General features: G+C 39.9%; 1 protein-coding gene across 4 annotated transcripts in view; it reads left to right on the top strand.

The window, feature by feature from the left end:
- The window catches only part of LOC145297675 (uncharacterized), a 1369001-nt gene that overhangs the window by 1218422 nt on the left and 128026 nt on the right, over positions 1–22553 (top strand). For all 4 annotated transcript variants that reach the window (XM_080143861.1, XM_080143862.1, XM_080143860.1 and 1 more), the window contains one exon: positions 7252–7416. In XM_080143861.1, the coding sequence (XP_079999987.1) occupies positions 7252–7416 (165 nt within the window). The remainder of the gene's footprint in view (positions 1–7251; positions 7417–22553) is intronic.

Genomic DNA, 22553 nt, shown 5'->3' with positions numbered 1-22553 from the left:
TCAACGGACTCGCCGGTCCACCTCAAACTTGACAGCTTGCCAAGTGCTTCAAATGGGCCCTCCGCGAAGGCCAATTTCAGCCTTTGCTCCACTAAGGCAAGGTCTTCCTTATCTTCATCTCGCATCTGCTGGTAAATCGTGAGGGCTTCCCCCTCTAAGTATAGCGGCAGCAGGGTGACCACATCTTCTATCTTTTGCAGCTTCGCCACCATTTTTAATTTCTCCAGCCACTTAATCAGGTCGCCCTCCCCAGTAAAGGGTCTCAACATCTGAGTGCTCCGTCTCCACTCAGCCATGTTAATTGCTTGATACACCGAAATAGCTTGTCGATTGCGTGACACTGCTGTCCGAACTTTCACTTTCAGGTTACCACTTGACGCGTCTTCTCTCCACTCCAAAACGAACTTCTGCAACTTTAGCTTTTCTCTCCCCGAATCCGACTTTTCTCTTCTACAAATACAACTTCTCTGCTCGCAATCTAACTTCAGAATGCCTTCCTTCCCCAAATCACTCCTCTTTTATCTCCAATCAGGAGCATCTCATTTGCATACCTCGTGGTCACCCTGTAGGCATATAAAGAAACAGGGCAGCCATTTTTGTTTCTTCTTCTTCATTATGAACACGAGGTAAGCCACACAAAAAACGCGGTCGGTCGTTCTTGTTTCTTTTTTTCTTCATTTACACCACAGTATCCCTTGTCAGTTGATGTATAACTGCTCCTGCAGCTATGTCTGACACATCTGTTGTAAGTGTAAGCTTCGATTCTTCGCTGTCCTTAATATAATTCAATTTTGTGAAATTGACTAAGGCAGTTTTAGCTTGATGGAAAGCTTTTAAAGCTGATCCGTCCAGTTTTAATTGTTGGTTTTTCGTTTTGTTCTTCAATAATGACGTTAACGGTGCAAGGATTGTGGAACAGTTGGGTAAAAATCGTCTGTAATAATTAATTATACCTATGAAGCGACGAACTTGTTTAACAGACGTAGGTTGTGGAAAATCCGTAATGGCGCTTACTTTTTCGGGTAATGGTGATATACCATCCTTATCAATTGAATGTCCAAGGAACTTTACTTCTTGCTGACTGAAAATACATTTGTCCAAGTTTATTTTTAAACCGTAATGGGACAGTTTTTGAAAAACTTGTTCCAAGTGTTGTTTATGTTCGTCGAGGTTTCTACTAGCAATTAGGACATCGTCCACGTAAGCGAATACGAATGGAAGGTCCCTAAAAACCTCGTCTATTAACCTTTGGAAGGTTTGACAAGCGTTCCTAAGTCCGAATGGCATTCTGACGAATTCGTAAAGTCCAAATGGTGTGGTCAGTGCTGTTTTGTGGATATCTTCATCCGCCACCGGTATTTGGTAATACGCTTTTACTAAATCCAGTTTGGAAAATACCGTGTCATTTTGCATTCTGATTGCAAAATCGTGAATGTGTGGGATAGGGTATCTATCCGGTACAGTTTGTGCATTTAATCTCCTGAAATCGCCACATGGACGCCATGTTGTCGCGTCTGCTTTCTGTACCATGTGTAGAGGAGATGACCACGCACTTTTGGAAGGTCGGATAATTCCTTGTTGCAACATGCGTTGAAATTCGTCTTTTGCGATCTTGTACTTATCCGGCTTCAGACGTCTGGGGGTGGCGTAGACTGGTTGTCTATTCGTTTTAATATAATGCTTTGCATTATGTTTAATATTATCCGTGACTTTGAATGTTGTGGGTATTTTTGAAACAGCCGACGAATGTACGTCTCTTCAGGTAAGGCAGAACTAATCCCAGTAGACTGGTATCTTGTGGTGATACCTTTAATTACGATTTTTGTTTGGTTATCAGTCAGTGTGCGACTAGTCATGTCTACCAATAGATTAAATCGTGCTAGGAAATCTGCTCCTATTATTGGTGTCGTCACGTTGGCTATGGTAAAAATCGACGGAAATGTGCGGCGCAGGCCGAGATTGACATCTAAATATTTTTCACCGTATGTCGGTATTTGTGTGCCATTAGCTGCTTGGAGGTGGTAAGGCCATGGAATAGCTTTTTGTTTATGTAGAGGTGGTAATACGCTGATTTCAGCTCCAGTGTCTATTAAGAAATTATATCCATGATTATTATCACAAATAAAAAATAGACGACTTTTAGTGGAAAATCCAGCGACAGTCGTCGTCTCTACTGGCCGGAATATTCGTTTCCCTGATTCTTGTTTTTAAAAGAACAAGGATAAGTGCAACGCCGAGCTTGTGTGCCGAATTTTTTGTGGTAAAAACAGATTTCGTTCGCTCGTTCCCGTGTGTTGCTTCGATCTCTACTAAGACTTCGTTTTCGGTAGTTAGGTTGTTTATAAAATGAGTAACGACGGTTTATTTGCATTAATTCCTGCACTTGTCGAGTGAGATTTTCGACCGTCATTTTTAGTCCCGATATATCGTCGTCGCACGTCTGTTTCTGCTGTGCTTGTGCTGAGTTTACTTTGCGGTGCCTCAGATTTTCATGGATTCGATCTGCCATATCGGCGAGTTTTTCAATATTTGTCTCTTCCGTTGTGGGTGCTAGAATTTGTACTGTTGTGGCTGGATAAACTTCCAGACACAGACTTCTCATTATATTTTCGGACATTTTGTTGTCCCCTAGCAATGTACGCATGTATCGCAAAAGTTGTGACGGAGTGCGATCTCCCAATTCTACTTGGGTGAAAAGATTGCGTAACCTTGTTTTGTTTGAAAAGCCCGTCCATCGTAAGATGGAAGTTCGTCATATGGGTTGTCTTCTGGCACATTCTCCAATAAATCCGCCACCTCTTCGACGACGTCTGCCGGGAGTTTTTCCACCAAGTAACAGTATTTGGTTCGTTGAGACGTTATCCGCTTTGCGTCGAAAAGGGCCTGGATTTGGATAAACCAGGTCTTTATGTTGGTAGGATTAAATGCTGGTATATTTACCGTTAAACAAAAATGTAGTAGGCAAAAAAAATAAATGTTCTGTCAGCAACAGTACAACTTCAAAATAGTCAATATCGCCCACCTCCGGAAGAGAGGGAATTCCTGTCCGTGATAACCGTGGTAAAAGAAGACACACTCCAATCGCCAGAAACACCCACACACATAATTTGCAGGACACTGCCGACTCGTCTCTAGCCTCCTGCTTTTATAGTGGCCGGGAATTATCCATTTGCATAATCACATGAGAAAGAAACGTGATTTTCCGAGAGTTGCATGGGGTAAACGCTAATAAAAACCCCCGGACGCCATCTTGGAATTCTCTTTTTCCCCCAACCGGTGACACAACAGGGAAAAGATTGTTCGTCGCGTAACAATACTGGGAGCCTCCGGAATTGCATTTCCTCGCTTCCACCGCAGTTCATTGCGTTCCATCCTGACTGCCAATCCCAGCACCCGCGCACCGTCCTTCAACTGCTCCGGGTTCTTGCACTCCAACCCGAATTGCGCGAGGTGGTCTCTCACACGGGTCGCGGGCACCACGTCTTCATTGACAAAAATGTCATCAATGTAAGCAGATGCTGCACGGCTTATAACTTCTTCCTGAGATAGTACTTCGCTGACAATTGCTCTCATTATCAAGGGAGCCACATTCAAACCAAACCCCAGACGGGTCAGACAGTATTTTTTCCCATCGATTTCAACAGTCTGGTATGGCCACAGTGTCTCATGGACCCGGACTTGTAGGTATGCTCTTCTGAGGTCCAGTAGAGACACGTTAGCACCTTTTTGTCTCCACTCACGCAGCTTAGCCGCACAAACATCTGCGTCGGCCGTAAATGCGTCTACGTAATGATTTAGCTCCCGGTAGTCCATCACCGGGCGCACTTTGGCTTTGTTCTGCTGTATCACAGCCATCAGGGGAATTAGACCTTTGGGGGGTCCCAATTTATCCTCTGGGTATGGCATGAGCCAACCATTATCTATCCAGGTGTGGAGCTCCTGCGTGTATTCTTCACGAATTTCTGCTGGCACTGGGTACTCTGACACTCGATTATGCAGCCTTTCAGGGGGGTGGTCCACAGACCATTTCCACGATGCGGTCCACGTTCGGTTTTGATGGTCAAAGGTAGCAGTGAAATCTGGTTCATCGATAGAAATGGCTGCGCATTTAATACTTTTCCTGGCGCCCAGCCGCACTGATCCTGTAGGCTTGACAACGACACCTCCTAGAGCTTTTATGGCGTCGATCCCTAGAAGCAAGTCAAATCCCAGTGGCTTGCCATGCACCACGAACACATCGACTCTGGCAGACACACCTTCATCAGTGGATACAGAGACCGTTCCAACACCGCAGCACGCATGGGACATTCCACCAATTGTGTTGACATTTACGTTTGTTTTTCTCCAAGACCGGCACCGGTCTGCTTGTAAAATTGTCCTGGAGCATCCTGTATCAATAAGCGCCAAACATCACGTCCCGTCAACATGGATGCTTATCACCGGGAGCGTCGTGTTCATATCTTGGTTGGGAAGGAGACTGGCGCTTATGCATCCTCCCCTTGCTCGTTTCCCGAGCAGTTCCGAGCCCAGTGTCCACTCTCACCGCAACGGTAACACCGTGTTCCACGTTTTCGACAGTCCCTTGCAAGGTAGCCTTTAACATTGCATTTGAAACAGGTCACGTTAATAGGATTATTCTGGGCCCTGTTGTTGGGTGAGCGTGTGGCCGCAACCACATCCTGATTTTGTTCGCCAGTCGTCGTCAAAATTCTCGCTCTCGACATTAGCTCCCCCATGGTCAGGGCTTTGATGTTCGGCACCTGTTGAAGAGCAATTGAGATGGTGTCAGGGAATCCAGTGACAAAAATTAATTTTGTGAGTCTCTCTAAGCTTTCTCCTGTGAATCCGGCCAATCCAACCAACTACCTGATTTTGTTGGCGTACACATCCACACGTTCACCAGCCCATCTAACCATAGTTATTTTTCTATATGCTGCAAACGCATCATCAGTAAATGCCTCCTTTAATCGAGCCTCAATCTGGTCTATTTTCTTTTGATCGTCCTCCTCCATTTCCATGTAGAGGGCCAGCGCATCGCCTTCCAGGTATAAAGGTAGCAGACTCGCTACGTCATCCACCTGCTGAAGTTGTGCGACAAGTCTCACTTTTTTCAGCCACGCTACAACGTCTCCCTCGCCAGAGAACGGCTTGATAATATCACTGCTTATCCGCACCTTCGCCATATTCGGGCCGAAATAGCTTGAAACAAAAATGTAGTAGGCAAAAAAAAATAAATGTTCTGTCAGCAACAGTACAACTTCAAAATAGTCAATATCGCCCACCTCCAGAAGAGAGGAAATTCCTGTCCGTGATAACCGTGGTAAAAGAAGACACACTCCAATCGCCAGAAACACCCACACACACAATTTGCAGGACACTGCCGACTCGTCTCTAGCCTCCTGCTTTTATAGTGGCCGGGAATTATCCATTTGCATAATCACATGAGAAAGAAACGTGATTTTCCGAGAGTTGCATGGGGTAAACGCTAATAAAAACCCCCGGACGCCATCTTGGAATTCTCTTTTTCCCCCCACCGGTGACACAACAGACGTACCCGAGGTAAGCTCTTTTTCCCCTCATTTTAGTTATTGCTACTTCTGCTACACGTTGCCAGAGGTTTTTCAACACAGGAAGGTTCCATGTTTGTTTTCTTCGCTCGAAAGTGATTTCAAAGCCTTTAAACTGTCAACTGACTTTTTTCGATGACGCGGAGCTTGAAATTGTGGTCGAAAAAAAATTGTCGCTTTTTCCGCTGAGTCATGGTTGTTTAATAGTTTATAAGATTCCGTTGTGCATATGATTTCTGCGTCGGGTCACCAACTTGTGGGGGTCGCCTGGCCTTTTTTTGGGAACTGACTTCCTCCACAAATAATAAAAATAAAAATAAGAAATCTTATGTGCAACACAAACGGAGGTTTATTTCTGGAATAGAAATAACAAACAATAACAAGTTAAAACATAGTTCTCAATATTTCAGAGTTCCTTTTTTTGAGTTCATATGAAATATGGAGAGTCTCTTTTTTGTTGTGTTCTTTGAATGTTCAAATATGTGACAGAAACAATATTAATGTTTGTCTGTTAAAAGAGAGTATTAATGCGCGGAGCAGTGGAAATGAAATAATTGATGTTTGCACGCGTGATAAGTCCATATGAGAAAGCGTTGAATGAGTCGGAAGAGTTTAAAGAGACGAAAGAATGCTCGAAAGGCTAAGAGACTAAAGAGATAGATTTTGTGTTTGTGCATGTTTATATTCGATTTGATCGGCTCCAAACGAGCTCTAGAAAATCAGTTTTAAAATGTGTCCTAGGAGGAATTCCATTGGACGGAAGACATCACATGGGGTGCTTTCAACTACGTACGCACCTTTGGTATATAAAGGTCACGCCGGCATTTGCGTGGGTGTCATTTTTCATTTTTTAACGCGCCGAAACAATCAATTGCACTGCGCGCCTAAATTGTATTTAACGATTTTAAATTTGAATATTAAACTGTGCCAACTGGCACACTCCCCATTTTAAATAAGTGTCTAAATAATAATTTATTATTTCAGCACATAACTTAAATTACATGTTAAATTCATTTTTTATATACATACTTTCATTTTTATTTTAAAATACGCTCTAAAAAATAAATAAATAAAAATAAAAAAGGCGCGTTTTTTTTAAATATCTCAAACATTTTAACACTTACTCTGCTATATTTAGATGGAGCAAAATCCTTTCTTTTTATTGCATTTATCCACTGTTAAATTATTTCCTTTTTGGGGGAAATGAAAACACGGTAACTTTTGGTCCATTTTCGTAGTTACCTCGACATTTTGGAATTATACATCTCGACGGCATGTTTAAATCTATTTAACCCTCCAAAACATTAAACCAACTTCCGGTTTAGTCAGGAGACACATGACCAAATTTCAACAAACCGATGTTCATGACGTCACCAGACTAAATTATAGTTGTTGCTAGGCCATCATATTACGGTAGCCACGATATTACACTACAGTATATTTTGAGATTCGGTTTGATTCACGGAATAACCATAATAAAAGAATTGAATAAAGTGCATTTAACTGACTTGTTTCGAATTCAAGTTGGGAATCAATTAACTGTGCAGGTTAAGTAAAAAGAATAAAAAATTCTCTCGATTATTCTTTTTTGTTTGTTTATTTCATTTTAGATGTTTTGTTTACGTTTTTGTAAAAAATCCAACATTTTACAACTTATTCAGGAAATTTATATTTTCTTTTACAGTTAAACACTCTGGTGCTGACTCTCAGAAATTAACTGAAACTAATAGTGACTTGCTGATGAGGGATCATTCCAGCAGTTTTGGACTTCATAGTCCTGACCAGCTACCTTCAGAGATGCTTCAACATGAATGTGAATCCAGTTTATGCTTTGATCTTGATATTACAGGTAAGTCGTATATATATATATATATATATATATATATATATATATATATATATATATATATATATATATATATATATAAAATACAAAACAAAAAGAAGAACACAACTGCGTTAGGGAATTGGATCAGAGAACTATGTAGAAATAATAAAGAATTTGAAATACAAAGGCTGATAGTGGACAAGAGTAGAAGATACCGATCTAGAAAGTCCAAAAGATGCAATCTATACTTGCTTGAAGCTTACTTAGTGCATTCCAAAGATGAAATTTTAAACAAAAAATTGGATGCCATACAAAATTGTCTTCATAGAAATAAATTCCTACTCTCGAGACTTAAACCTGGTAAAATAAACTCAAAATAGGTATCACCACTAAACACCCGCTGTAAAAGATAGGGAGCACACACAAATTTACCATGGAAAAAAGAAGGGTGAAGTAACGATTACACAGAATAGGAGGAATATTAATTTCTTAAACCGGAATAATTGTTTTGGAAACTTAGCTCAAAGCCTGGTAATATCAACAATTAAGTAGAAAAAAGAAAATAGTTACTATTCATTATTGTGGCTGAGTTATCTTCCTTGACTGATATGCGATCATAATTCAATACTGGCGTGACGCCCTCCCCTTCCTCCTCCTTCTTCTACTTCGTGTTCTTGTCACAAAGGGTTAGTAATATAGTCTTTCAGGTGGGTTGGTTTCGCCTTACGTCTATTGACCGTCAATGAGATGGGGTGTGTGAGTTAACTGGAACAGGGTTGCCAGAAATTGTATGTATTTTTGAGATGAGGTGTTTTTATTGACTGAGATTATCGGACTGACTTCCTCATCTTGGTTATTATAGTCACAACGTTTCGGCCGTTTTGCCCTCCAGCCTTCATCAGGTGTTTTGTATCGAACTGGGGAACCGTCTGTTAGGAGTCTCGAACCCAACCCTTTATTATTATTACGGGGGTACCGTGTTCGGACTCCCGCTGATTCTCTGTTTTGAATGTTACTTTTCACTACCTTCATTCAGGCTACTATTTTTAATTAAATTTTAAATGCTAAATTTTCCCAAAAAGTTAACAATTGACATTTTTTGTCTTGCACAAAAAACGTACATAAATATTTTTAAAAAAAGGTTTTTGAAATAATTAATTTATTTATTTGTTGTCTAACTAAGATTTAGGATGATTTTCTATGAGAATATGCAAAAATATTATAATATAAGTACCTGGATTTCAAATAATTCCACTAATTCATATAGGTAACCAGTTATTTCGCGTCGATCTAGAGTCTAGATCGACAATGTTTACGTTTGTAGTTGATAAAAAGCAAACTATGGAAGACCAAACAGGCCAAAAAAAACTTATTTTTCAGTGACGAAAATTTCATTGTATTATTAACGCTGAGGCTGGCCAGTACCAGATGGGTGACCATTTGAATGAGTTTGGTTTTTAATGTGTATGTGGGCCAGACTCCCCAAAATGGGGGGGGGGGGGATTTAAAGCAGAATAAAAAAAAAATATTTCAGCGCGTTTGGTCCACCGTAGTCGAAAAGCGGCAAACGTTTTCAAACGGGATCGAAAAAATGGTGCTATTTTTAACGCAAAGGGCACAATATTTATCGATTTTTTTTTTTTTTGTATCAATTCTTCAAAGCCTGCCCTGTTTAATAATGGTCATGCATTATTCGGCTCGCTAAAAAAAAATTGTTAATTTATTTATCAAAGATTTTAAAATGGCTTTTTTCGTATAAATATTTAAAAAAAAATTTTGTGTGTGTGCTTAACTTAAATTAATTATTTTACTTTCACCGAATTTCACACTTCAAAACTCAAAATCGAAGTTCTGATATTCAGACGTCAAAATAAGGTATGCAAACAATTTTTTTTTTTTAATCTATAATTCTGTCCCTTACAACAACACAATATGTTGTGTTCAGTTTCAGATGATTATTTTAAGCATATTTGTACCCCCCTTAAAGCAATATATATATATATATATATATATATATATATATATATATATATATATATATATATATATATTTATATATCGTTTATGAAAAATAAGTACACTGTTATAAAGTTCATTCTTCTCTTAATAATCGCTGAAAATTTCGTATTGATCGGATAATTATCTGATTTTTGGTAGATTTTTAAAAAGACGGTCCGTCAAAAAGTACTTACCTGCCCCCCCCCCCAGTTTTGGCGGTGACTATAAAAATCTTTTAAAAGATAAATATTAGTTTTCTGGGTCTATTTGAAAGATAATTGGTAAAGTAAAGTCCTAAGATATTGAATTTAATAAAAACAAAAAAAACACCTTGTTTGTACAAAACATAAATTAATTAGCCAAAAAACCGAGTGATTCTGGCGTTCGCAAAACGCAACAAACTAAAATTTTGTAAACACGAAAATTACGACCGCCCAAAATTTCAGGCAGTCGAAAGACTGTGAAAATGACGTCATGTAATGAAAAAGGAGGAAGTTCTTTCTTTTTCTTTTTTTTTTCTTTTTTTTTTTTTCACAGTCGCGCATCCGTACATTCCTTTTCTGGACGTTTGTATTCATTTTTGCATTTTTTAAATTTAATTATTTTTCTATGTTCCTATTTTTAAATTAATTTTTTTCTTAATTATTGTTCAATATTATATAAAAAATATGTTATGCCGAAAGTTTAACATTCTTGTGAGCAAGGAAATTATTAAAATCTTGCATATAAAAATTATGCGAAACCCGTAATTAAAAAAAAAAAGTAGAAATAATATTTTTTGCAATTATAATTTTTTTGTGTGAAAATATTAAATAAGCAATGCTTAATTCAATGGTAATATTAGTAGTTCGAGAAATTCATTTTTCTTTGAGTTGTATCGAATTCATTAATACGGATTTAGGGGCTTTTTTCGTAATGTTCCTATAAAAATTATTTTATTTTATTTTATTTTTATTGTTACAAATTACGATGCTTTATTTATATAAAAAAAAGCAAAAATAAAGTCTTGCGTTTTTTATTTATTACTGAAAACCATAACTTTAGTAAAGGTATTTTTTGTTTAAACAAAATAATACATTTACACTCAGATTTTAATCAAAATCATTAGTTTATTATATTCCGCGATCATTATTTGATAAATACTGAAAATTTAATTAAAATTGGTTTATTTCCTAATTTTTGGTGATTTTTTAAGTAAAGGGATGGGTCAAAATGTTTATACATTTTGAGCAACGGCATTTATTTTGCCCGTACCCAGTAGTAATCCCTTGTCGTTGGCTACACTGTCATCTGTCATCTGGATGCTCAAGACTAATCCTCGAACTGTTATCTGGGGTGCCCGGAAAACTCGTCCCGGGAAAACTCGTCTCCGGAAAACTCGTCTCCGGAAAACTCGATATTTATTCAATAAGGGACCAGTTTTCCTACCTAGCGAAAAGGGACGAGTTTTCCGGGGTGGAGTTTTCCGGAGACGAGTTTTCCCGAGACGAGTTTTCCTCGGGATGAGTTTTCCTAAATTCGTTATCTGGATGAGAAGGGACTGTGTGATTCCTTTAGCCTCCTGACACGCATGAGAGAACTGACAACTGCGTTAATTATGGTTAGAATAATTTTATTCTTGTACATGTGTAGCTGTGAAAACAGCAATAAAAATGATTGGCACAAAGGCAATACAAAACGAACATAACGATATAATATTTTACAAAAATAACATGAAAACAAATAAAATAATACAAAGAAAACGATAGGAGATAGACATGGCAGCGACACCAGATCTCAAGTGGAATGAGAAATTTGATTGCCGAACGTGTATATATATATATATATATATATATATATATATATATATATATATATATATATATATATATATATAAGGGAGTAGTCCATATACATCTTTCTTTCGTTGGAATTTCTTAAGCCATTCTATATATATATATATATATATATATATATATATATATATATATATATATATATATATATAAGTAAAGAAAGATTGAATATATTCTTATTAAAAAATAAGGCTACATACTACCTTATAACTAATTCATGAGCAACAAAATATAAAGATTTTGGATTCTTATCTCGTTGGCACTTTTAGGGGTTAAAGAAAAAAAAAACTGCTACTACATTTGAAACTGGCCGAATAGTGAAATGGAGCGACCTGTTCTCTCCAGAGTCTAATCTCAGAAAGGGCTTGGCATCATATCACTTCGCCAAGGGCACTGACTGAATCACGACCCGGAAGTAGGAAGACCTATCTTATTTTGCTATCTTAGCTTTTTTTTAACACAAATGAATAATTATTTATTTTCTTTTAATATATTTATATCACTTTTACGATATTACTAGAACGATATTTTTCCTATCTTTTTTGGCCTCATCTTAAGGGCCTATTTTAGGGATTAAGTTAGGGTCTAATAGGCATTGATATTCAGCATTAAAAGGCCAGAATACCAAAACCCATCTATCCTATGATAAGATGAATCAGGGGGCAGCCACAGGGACTTTGAAGCAATCATCTTTGTGGGCCTTGTATGTACAAGCCCTTACGAGCCGGCAAACTTTCGAATGTACATCCACTCATTTTGCATGGATGAAACTAATTATCGCCTGCATGCTTTATTGGTTGATAGGTCATTGTGAAAGTACACAATGTCTCTGACACTCACCTCCATACAAGGTCTACGTGAGTGGTTAGGAGCTTTAGACTGCTCACTGTAAACATGGTTGGCTTTGCGCCTACGATGCTGCTCTTCTATAAGATCCATATCATTGAAGTCGATGCATTCACTAGTAAACTGGTCCTTGTGATACAAGATTTCTCTGGAGAACAATCCGAGTGATCCAAACCTACAGTTCAATGTGCAACATGCTACAGAGAGCAAGAGTGTAGAGATCTGCGAACCAGCTGCGTCCAACTTGAGGAGCTCTCGCTGGACATCTTGGACGGCCTTTTCAGCAACAGGGTTACGATTGACGTTTTTAGGATTACCTATTTCTATTGAGATATGGTGAGTGAGCAGAAACTCATCATTTTTAAGGGATTTGAATCTGGGGGAAGAGTTCGTCCTTATGACAGCAGGTGGATTAATGATGGGTCTGACGGGCAAACAGGTCTTTAGAATAGCCTCCTGCAATGTTTCCTTTTGCTCATTTGAAATAAGGACTGCCACGGAATAAGAGCTGACGTACTCCCGTAAGACAAAAGTCACTTGTCTATTTCTTTTGATGATATCAGCAGCAAACCTAAGCCCTAGTGAATTTGGGGGGGGGGTTCTTCACAGGACTGAGGAACAGCTACGAGTGGGGAGCTGCTGAATGAAGTGCACTAGTGGCATGAAGATACAATTTTATTCACGGCCTCAGCCAAGTCCAAGGCATAAAAACATCAGCTCACTACCTGTTGCATCTGATGTTTGGTAGGGTGTCCCAGATTAATATGCAGCGCCGTCAGTAAGGCATGTAGAGCATGTCACAGGACAATAATGGCATATCCCATTGTGGGAGAAAAGGATCCTTTTGACAAACAATTACAAGGCCATCCTAGACTAATGTGGCAGTCTGAAGATATCTTTTCACATCCTTAATGCCATTTCGTGGATGAGTTCCCTGCATCAGGTGTGCATGTGTTCATCTAAGGTCTGAGCAGTCATTTGGAATTTCTTTCCATGCGGGATGGCTGGTATACAAGAGGCTTAATGATCCCTAAATTATCTCCACAAGGGAAGTCCTAAACATGCGACCTCCTCCTTTACCCATAAGAAGGAGTAGACCTAACATGTTGTGTGCCTGCACTCAGGAGCATTACGGCTGGCAAAGTAGCAGGCAAGTTTGCTCTGCTCGCAAGATGTCGGAATCCTGGAAATGGCAGACAGTTGACAGGAACGATGTTAATCTGGGGTTGATTGAAAATTAGCCTCGGCAGAGCTTTTCATAGGCCTGAACACAGGGCTTGCTATTGGTGAGGACAGCAGGGTGATGTCTTGAGTGAATCAGATATGGGCCAATGCCTCGACTTCATATGGTAACTAGGTGGGTTGATGACCATGTAGTCTTGAAGAAAAATGATCACGGAGCATATAATATCTCCCTCCCTGTTTGCATACGTATGTCTGCATACATCAGGGTACTATTACTGTGTTGTTTGACTGAACCATCAGTCACTATCAACAACTGGTCGGCAGGACGGAGTACTGCTACTCCAATATCTTCTGGACTGGAAAATACACCAATGTGTTCTAACTTGTATAGAGGAAGGCCATTGAGTGTCAAATCATATTGTCAGTAGTGCCATTGTCCACAACGATCTGTATAGGATGATGATTTGAGAACATATCGATGTAGGAGGGATTGTTTGGTTTTTACTAGCCGTGGGATTGTCATATTTTCATTGTCTATATGTAAATTGCTTAGAGTCTCTGGACAGTCGGACTCCTCATTGTCGAAGATGTAAAGGATCTGACGAGCCTTGGTCATATATCTACGGTCGGATTCAGGAAGGTAAATGCATTCACTCAAAAAATGGTTTGTGTTGGGTCTCTTAGCCTGAGCCTTCCTTGGTTGAGTCTTCCTAGTATATCGAAGTGGAGTAGTAAATGTCCAGCTCACAGACGCCTCATTTCCCAACTCCTCAAGTAGAGAATCCAATGCCAAGGAGATCTCGAGCTTGATTGATGCCAATGTGCATGATCTCAACTCCGTGTCCCATAACATTGCTTGACTAAGTTAAGGAGGGCTGGATGAAGTAGGCACAACCAAGTGATGACTATTAGATTCCCGTATGTAGGCGTGACTTCTTCGTCTTCTGTGGGAACAATGTCATGATGGCGTATATTGGTATCAGTGTTTAGTAAGGAATCGTCAATGAAGGCTACAAGTCTCTGAAATAAACCCTCTGGACATTCGTCCAGTTCAAGCCTTATGGAATCAAAGTCCAGGAAGTGAGAGCTACTAGTCTAGAAGCCATAATGTTGTCTTATGGTGTGCTAAACATTTGTTTATAATGTTGAGTTCTTTACAATGACACTCCGTGATATGCTGGGCCAGTAATTTATCACCTGTCGCATCATCATCTCCACAATATTATTTTTTTGGATAGCGGTGAGTCTGTTGACATCAGGTATTTCCATACCATCATTTGTGCAGTCCCAATGTGGATGAGCGCGTGACTTCTTTTTCCAGATTTTGTCAAGGAATGGGGCATAGTTGCTATCAAGAGACAGATAATATACAAGGTTATTTCTCCACGCCTCAGAGAAAGTGATAGTTTCATTATTTCCTAGGCACTACTGTTTAGGAGTGCATGCAGAGATACTAAGTGAGATATACTTGAACAACTGGTATATGGGGAAGAGACATTTCGATAGTCTGATCTCATTACGATAATCCCTTCAGACAGTCGACCAATTAGTTGGTGGGTAATTTATTCCTTTTTTTCTTTTTTTTTTCAAAACCGTTTGAAGGGACAAAGAGAATTTATTCTTGAACATACAGAATATAACTCAAAACAAAACAGAAAACACAAAATGGAAGGGACAGACGACATTGCTTAGGAAGAGGAGTATTGCGCGAACCTTTTCTAGTCTCACACAAAAACACGCGTTCACATTTCAAGCTATATTACTTGTCATATACATACGCACACACAAACATATGTGCCCACGTCCACACACGTACATATATTCACATTCGCGTACATACACTCACATTCACGTGTATATACACACGCGCTAACGTACACACATGTACTCACACACGCGCACACGTACGCACACAAGGACAACGTCACTTCTCCTTTCAAAGGAAATACACACATGTGCAAAAGACCACCGGAAACAAGAAAGAGCAATAACGCGTGAGGTACGCGCGTGCGCATGCTGAAAAGGCCCGCTGTCGGTCCATAGACCGCACAGCTCGAAAGCTGGTCCTAAAAGGAAGAAGCCGCTTATTGCTCTTTCTTTTCATGTACTTTATCGTCCCATCCCAATGATACGGATGGATGTGGCACAACGTTCTATGGCTGCCACTGCCACCCTGAGTGAAGGAGGCTATAGTTCTACAGAAGGTTTTAGAGTAATTCGAAAAAAAAAAAGACAAAAACAAATCATTAATTAAATATTTAGAAATTTAAAAAAGAATCGGATCGGAAATTTAAGAGAGAATCGGTAATTGAATCGGAATTGGGAAAATATTTGGAATTGTCCCATCACTAGTATACACACACACACACACACACATACACACACACACACACACATATATATATATATATATATATATATATATATATATATATATATATATATATACACCTAGGGGATCGGACAAAAAGACACCGAACAAAACCCACCAGCTAATTAAAGCAAAAACAGATAAAATTCCAAATGAATCAAAAACATTAAAAATTTATTTTTATTTTTTTATTTTAATTCAATTAAATTTAGGAAAATTAGACACTGGGTGGGGAACTCTTTTTGGAAAGGTATGAAAATTAAGCATCTATGGAATAAATGTCAATTGAAGATAGAGTTTAAAACCATTCTTAAGGACGATATAGTTTTAAATAGGATGCAAGTGCCTTTCACAGAAATATACATATTTTTAAATATTTACTCTTGTTTGAAAGCAAGTAAGTCGATTTTTCTAAGTTAGGTACGTGTTCTAAGGAGATTTTTCTTGTATTACAATTATTATATTAAAAAAAAAGTAAAAAAAATAAAAAATTAAAATCCTATTACCAGAATTAATTCATCATAATAATTTTTGGTTTACACATAAATACGTCAGTGATTATAAAATTTTGTTAATAGATTCAAAAAAAAAACAAACTAATTGCTCCGTGATTGTTCGAAACTTGATAGGAAATCAGCAATATTTAAACTATCGAATAGAAAGCCACTTAAATAGTATTTGAGGTGTAGCGCTTGGTTTCCATTTAAAATTATATCCCCTGATAATTACGTAGTTTTCTGTTGCGTATTTTCCGTTGTATCATTTAATTATCAGTAATGCTTGAAAGTATTTTTCTTGACAAAAATGTTTTGTTTAATTTTTAAACATTTTTTGGAACATGTAAATCAACTGCTTTCTTTGAAAGGTTACCGCGATAATTTATGCAACTTTTTTAAAACTTTGTTTTACAAATAAAATAAATTTACATCGTATTTTGATGTTATAATCATTTTAGTTTTAGTGATAATTTAAAAGCAATAAATATTTATTATTAGTACCAATAATGAAAAATTAAATAAAAAATTTAAAACAATCGGTTTTGGAATCGTAAATTTTTCCGATTCCGATACCTCCAAAAAATTCCGCTTTTTTGCAACCTTTTCGGTATAAAACATTAGATATTTGTGTTAACTTTTATTTATTTTTTCTATTTTCTATTTTTACCCTTTCAAAATGCTGCCCTTGACATGTGCCGCTCATAAAATATGGACACATTTTTCCGATGCCAATAGCTCCAAAAGTTCCGATTTTTTACAAACTTTTCGGTATAAACTTTTATCGCCAAGTTCATATCAACACCCGACCAGCATTCTTACTGCCACCCTGCCGCCGCTGTCGAATTATCCTGACATGCCGAACAGTTTGTTCCACGATCGTTTAAACTTTAAATAAAACGTTTAAACTCAACCTTTTTGTTTGTCACTCTCTTGCTTCCATACACTCAGTTTTGTAATATAACAAATTGGTGTCAGAGCGTTTAGCAAGAGAAATATGGACAACTATACAGGTTTCACTGTTTACGATAATTAAAGAGCAAAAACAGCTTCTTTTTAGCCTAATGACCAGACCCACACAGCCTTCTTAAGACGCACTTCGGGAAATTCGACTCGATATATGACAACTGCCTTAAAATCAGCACCACTCAGGCTAATGGCGATTATAAATTACTCATACGTCACCAAATAATTCGAGACACCATGAGACACCAAAAGGCCTTCCGCCCAAGAAACGACGTGAATCAATTTAACACAGTATTGAAAAAATCTATATGATTCACGTCGCACCAGAGCTTGCAACATACCCCAGCTTGGAAGGTGAATTTGTTAAGTCCGCAAAAGACTTGTTGGACAAAGGTGTATTCCAACAGATGCTCGACTCTAAACAAGACAGCCACCTTCATTCTTCTAAAGCAATCCACGGCAGCCAGATGACCACCTTTCAGCACTTAAGCTGAGCCTGGGACCTAGAACGGCGAGAAGTCGAAAAACTGACGGATTTCGCAGGCTGACTTGAAAATGCACTTAGAGAAGCAGCCGTCCACATCAAGAGCAAATTTAAGAAAGATAGGAACTCCAAGCTATCTGTCGACAGGCTTATTTCGATCATAGGCGCAATGCTTATGAGCGAAAAGGTCAAAGCATGGAATTCTAACATCTACCCCCACCTCGTCAAGACAATGGACAGCCACTATACAGCAACTGGCATAGCATCTGAAGTTCAAAGATACTTGGATTGCGGTGTAAAATCCGACTTCGCCACTCTCCAAGACACCGTATTTCTCTCTCAAGAACATGACTCTAGTGAGAGAAATACAACGAACCAACACACCCGACCCAAACTGTACAAGCATGAGCAAACAAATCAATCCACGCCAACAGCAGCACCAAGAAGCTCGTCAACAATTACAGAGTTTCCCCGTATGCCAGAGATATCTCAAAGGCTTCCCCTGCTTTAAACGCAATTGCAGATATCAACACCCGCCCCGCACGCAAGCACAAGCCCTTGTCACAACAACAAACGACAGCATGCCAGAATAGGAGGACCAGAATTTTCTCTTTCCTTGAGATAAACTGGGAAAAGAAATCACGCGTTCATCCACACAGGGCTTACCAAATGATGGTATGGAAATACCTGATGTCAACAGACTCACCGCTATCCAAAAAATAATATTGTGTAGAAATTACTGCCCCAGCATATCGCAGAGTTCCATTGTTAAGAACTCAACGTCATTAACAAATGTTTAGCAAACCATAAGACAACATTGTGGCTTCCTGACTAGTGGCTCTCACTTTCTGGACTCAGGTCGAGATGTAATGCCTCGTCCGACCCAACCCAATAGCAGCCATCACATATACAACGCTCGCCAACAGCCACGTTTCCCCCGTATGTGAGAGATATCTCAAAGACCTTCCATGCTTCAAATACAGATGCAGATACCAACACCCGCGCAAGGAGTTTCGACGCACACAGCCACCATCATATGACCAAAGTCACCACAGCAGCATTTATAACCATTTACGACGCAACAGCAACCGCTACATCTGCAGTAACAGGCACCACAACATAGACACACCATATCCGACGTATAGATCCATGCCTACTTTACCTTCCTATCAAAAATCCCAGCAAGAACGACAAGGGGACAACTTTCCACGCGTCTCAGAGACTTTATCATGAAAATATGATCGAGATCTGGGGGGGGGCATTGTTATATCACATATTTCTCCATATTTAAATGAATAAACCGGAAAACAGCTGGAGCAGCAACAGTGACAATAATGGCGATGATAAGACAAAGCCTGTTTGTCGATACAACGCAAATGAACACACTAAACACACATGACAGCATCAAAACCCATTTTTTTATGTACACACATCAACGGAATAACTCGCACCTCACTTCAACAAAGAAAACCGCCAGAGGAAGCCACACATCGAAAGAAAAATCAAAATACAAAACACAAACATCACAACAGACGCATCTCCTGCACCATATAAACACGAATAATTATTTCACAAAACACTGCAACCAGTACAACACCTACTAGAACACATTCATAACTTTCTTAGCTTTAAATCGATATAACTCATGTATACAAACACCAAAGAGACGACTTCCTACAATACATTAAAACACAAAAAACAAACACAAATAAAAAGCGAAAACGCTGACCAACGATAAAACCCATTTTTCATCTACTATTAGGTCCACATCGCGGGTATAAAAATGACATCTTTTTCGACAAGCAGATAGCTCGGCCACTGTGTCAGCCATGAATCTCACTCCGTCGCAGCCAGCAGCAGTTAACCCCTCGCCAGCGACACCAGCTATTGAAATTATGTGGCGCCGCCGCACCACCACCGCCATCTCACTCATGGTACTGGATAGTAAGCCTTAAAGATCACCCCTCTTCCAACACCGCCGCTGCCGCCAGTGTTGGAAGAGGGGTGATCTTTAAGGCTTACTATCCAGTACCATGAGTGAGATGGCGGTGGTGGTGCGGCGGCGCCACATAATTTCAATAGCTGGTGTCGCTGGCGAGGGGTTAACTGCTGCTGGCTGCGACGGAGTGAGATTCATGGCTGACACAGGTCACCACAGCTCACCAGCAAGCGAGGTTTCCCCGCCAATCGCAGGAGCCACTGTCACCAAATCTCCACAGCGACACCTACTATTAGGATTACTCCTACCCGCCGTCGCCAACACCAGAACGCTAAGCCACATTCCTGTCATTGCCGCCACCGCACACGTATTCCAGACGCCAGAACACACAAACCACGTTCCTGCCATCGCCGCCCCTCACCTCAGCCTGGCAATAACTTAGATTGTCACCGAGTGCATATCAACATCCGACCAGCATTTCTACCGACGCCCCCATGCCGCCGAATTATACTGACACACCAAAGAGTTCGTTTAACAATCGTTTAAACTTCTCCTATCCTTACATCATCAACGCTCTGATCCCCAGCTGGCATCAATTGTGATGGATGGCTCTCGTCTGGGTGAGGCCTCGTGTTTTGACAAGCTTCTGGGTTTGACCTTTACTCCTGATCTGAAATGGAACACGTACATCAAGTCTGTTGCCAAGGTCGCAGGAAAGATGGTGGGATCCTTCTACCGCTCCAGAAGATATCTCACTACTGATGCAATTCTCTATCTCTATAAAAGCCAAGTACGGCCAAGGATGGAATACTGTTGCCATATCTGGGCAGGAGCTGCCAAAAACAGCCTATCATGCCTTGACAGAGTACAAAATAGACTTCGTGGTTTAGTGGGGGATGCCCTTTTCTCTACCCTGCAACCCCTCTCCCACAGAAGAGACGTTGCGAGCCTATCCTTGTTTTATCGTTATTTTCATGGCAGGTGCTCGTCTGAACTCCAATCCCTGGTCCCCCCTCGCCAATCTTTCACGAAAAACACCCGTCTAGCTGAATCCACTGTGAAAAATTTCCCCCACTCTATATCTGTGCCTAAATCAAAACGCGGATTTCATGAGCAAAGCTTCTTTCTTAGAACTGCACGCCTGTGGAACTCTGTTCCGTCTGCCTGCTTCCCTCCGGACTACAACTTGGATGTCTTCAAGTCTAATGTTAACAAATTCCTGATGAACCGCCCCCCTAATTAAACACTTCATAAAATCTCCTCACTAACGTGATGTACTTACAATAACCCTTATCCCTGAGTGGCTTCCGGGCCTTGATAAGTGGTGATCACTGTGTAAAAAAAATAAAATAAAAAAAATTAAAAAAAACTTTAAATAAAACGTTTAAACTCAACCTTTTCGTTTGTCACTTTCTCGCTTCCATACGCTCAGTTTTTTAATATAACACTGTAGAATCCATTTTTTAAGCATTTAAATTCATAACGTATCTAGTGTGTGATAGTGATCATTCGGCCTCATTTTTACTTTGTACTTTTTTTAATTCCCCTTCCCTTCCCCAATTAGATGACAGATCGCTTGATTTGCTAGAAATATGGATTTTCTTCCAAAGTTTTCATAAATGTTTAAGTAATATGGCGTTCGACATCGCATCATTTCAACTGCCAAATTGTTATATCTGCCATAGTTTTGTAACCCCATTTTACTAACCCCAGTTTTTCATTGTAAATATTTTATTTTTGTATATACAATTTTTATGGCCCTACCTGCTAAATATTGTAAAAAAGAATGGGCTTTAAGTAGATTAGTCATGGTATGATGTTTTTATGGTGATTGCTGAAGGATTTATGTAATCAGAGGTTTTTTTTCCGTCTGTTTCGATTTACTCAAAACCGCACACACCTCGTCTTCTCATGTATCGTTCTCTTCCTCTTCTACTTCTTGCTCTTTTTCTTCTTTTTTCTTCTCAGTCGTCAGAAGCGTCGTCTTTTCTTGACTACGTTTTTCCTTCTCCCTTCTTGCTCACAGTGACCCGTTTTTATGCTAAGCTGAACTCTCGTGTGTGCGAGAGAACACGAGATTTTGCGTGATTACTTGGCAATATTAACCGGCCGCCGCCATCTTGCCATTTTTCTTTGGACGTGCCCGCTTTGCAGAATGCACACCTCGAGCGTTTGTCAGGTAAGCCCGTCTGTTCGCAATTTATTACACACTCCCCCCTGATCTCATTATCACAGAAAGAGCAAGGAGGCGGTGGCCTTTTTCTCTGAGTGCTTCTTCGGAGAGGGGGATTCGGGGCTTCATCATCGTCTGCGCTGTCTTCCGTGACACGAAGGTCGGCGAACCTAAAGCTGAGCATCGCAGTATCACTGTCCGGGTCTTCATCATCAGCAGGAGGGTCAGTACTTTGAAGGCTACCACTCTCAGTGTCGCTGTGCGTTGAAGCCGTCATGAACCAGAATGATGGGTCGCTGGTCACGGATTCAATTTCACTATCTTCGTCAAGCGGCAGCTGCGTTTGGAATACTGATCTTAAGTCTTTAATATGACGAGGTACTCCATCAACTCGCACCGCCTGCGGGCTGATCACTTCAGTGACATGACCGGTTCCGTAGCGAGTCGTGCACTGGCCTCGGGGTTTTTTAACCCAGACGACATCTCCTTCTTTTATGTTCTTTTGTGGTGGCTCCGGTTCGGGTAGTGAGCTGCTCTCCAAACCTCTCACCCTGACACGGTATGTATGTAGCACGTTGGCTGGCGCGGTGGAGGGTGAAACATCGTCCTTAGGGGTGACGTTGTACCAATAGACTGCTTCAGGTACCGTACACCCCTTCCGCGCTGCGATTGTCTTAACCGTTCTGTGATTGCGCTCAATAATCCCGTTTCCACTGGGAACATGGGCACACCGAAAACGCAGATGGACACCCCAGCCATCTGCAAACTGTTTAAACGGCTCACTAACAAAAGTGGGGCCATTGTCGGTGAGTATCTCAGAAGGAGGGCCACGCTCGAGGAACACACCTTCCAACTCATGGATAATGG

The sequence above is a fragment of the Euprymna scolopes genome, chromosome 18, assembly GCF_053919585.1.
Source record: "Euprymna scolopes isolate OS-2025 chromosome 18, ASM5391958v1, whole genome shotgun sequence".
Lineage (NCBI taxonomy): Eukaryota > Metazoa > Mollusca > Cephalopoda > Sepiida > Sepiolidae > Euprymna > Euprymna scolopes.
The sequence above is the reverse complement of the archived record's forward strand: the minus strand, read 5'-3'. Positions and strand labels throughout refer to the sequence as shown.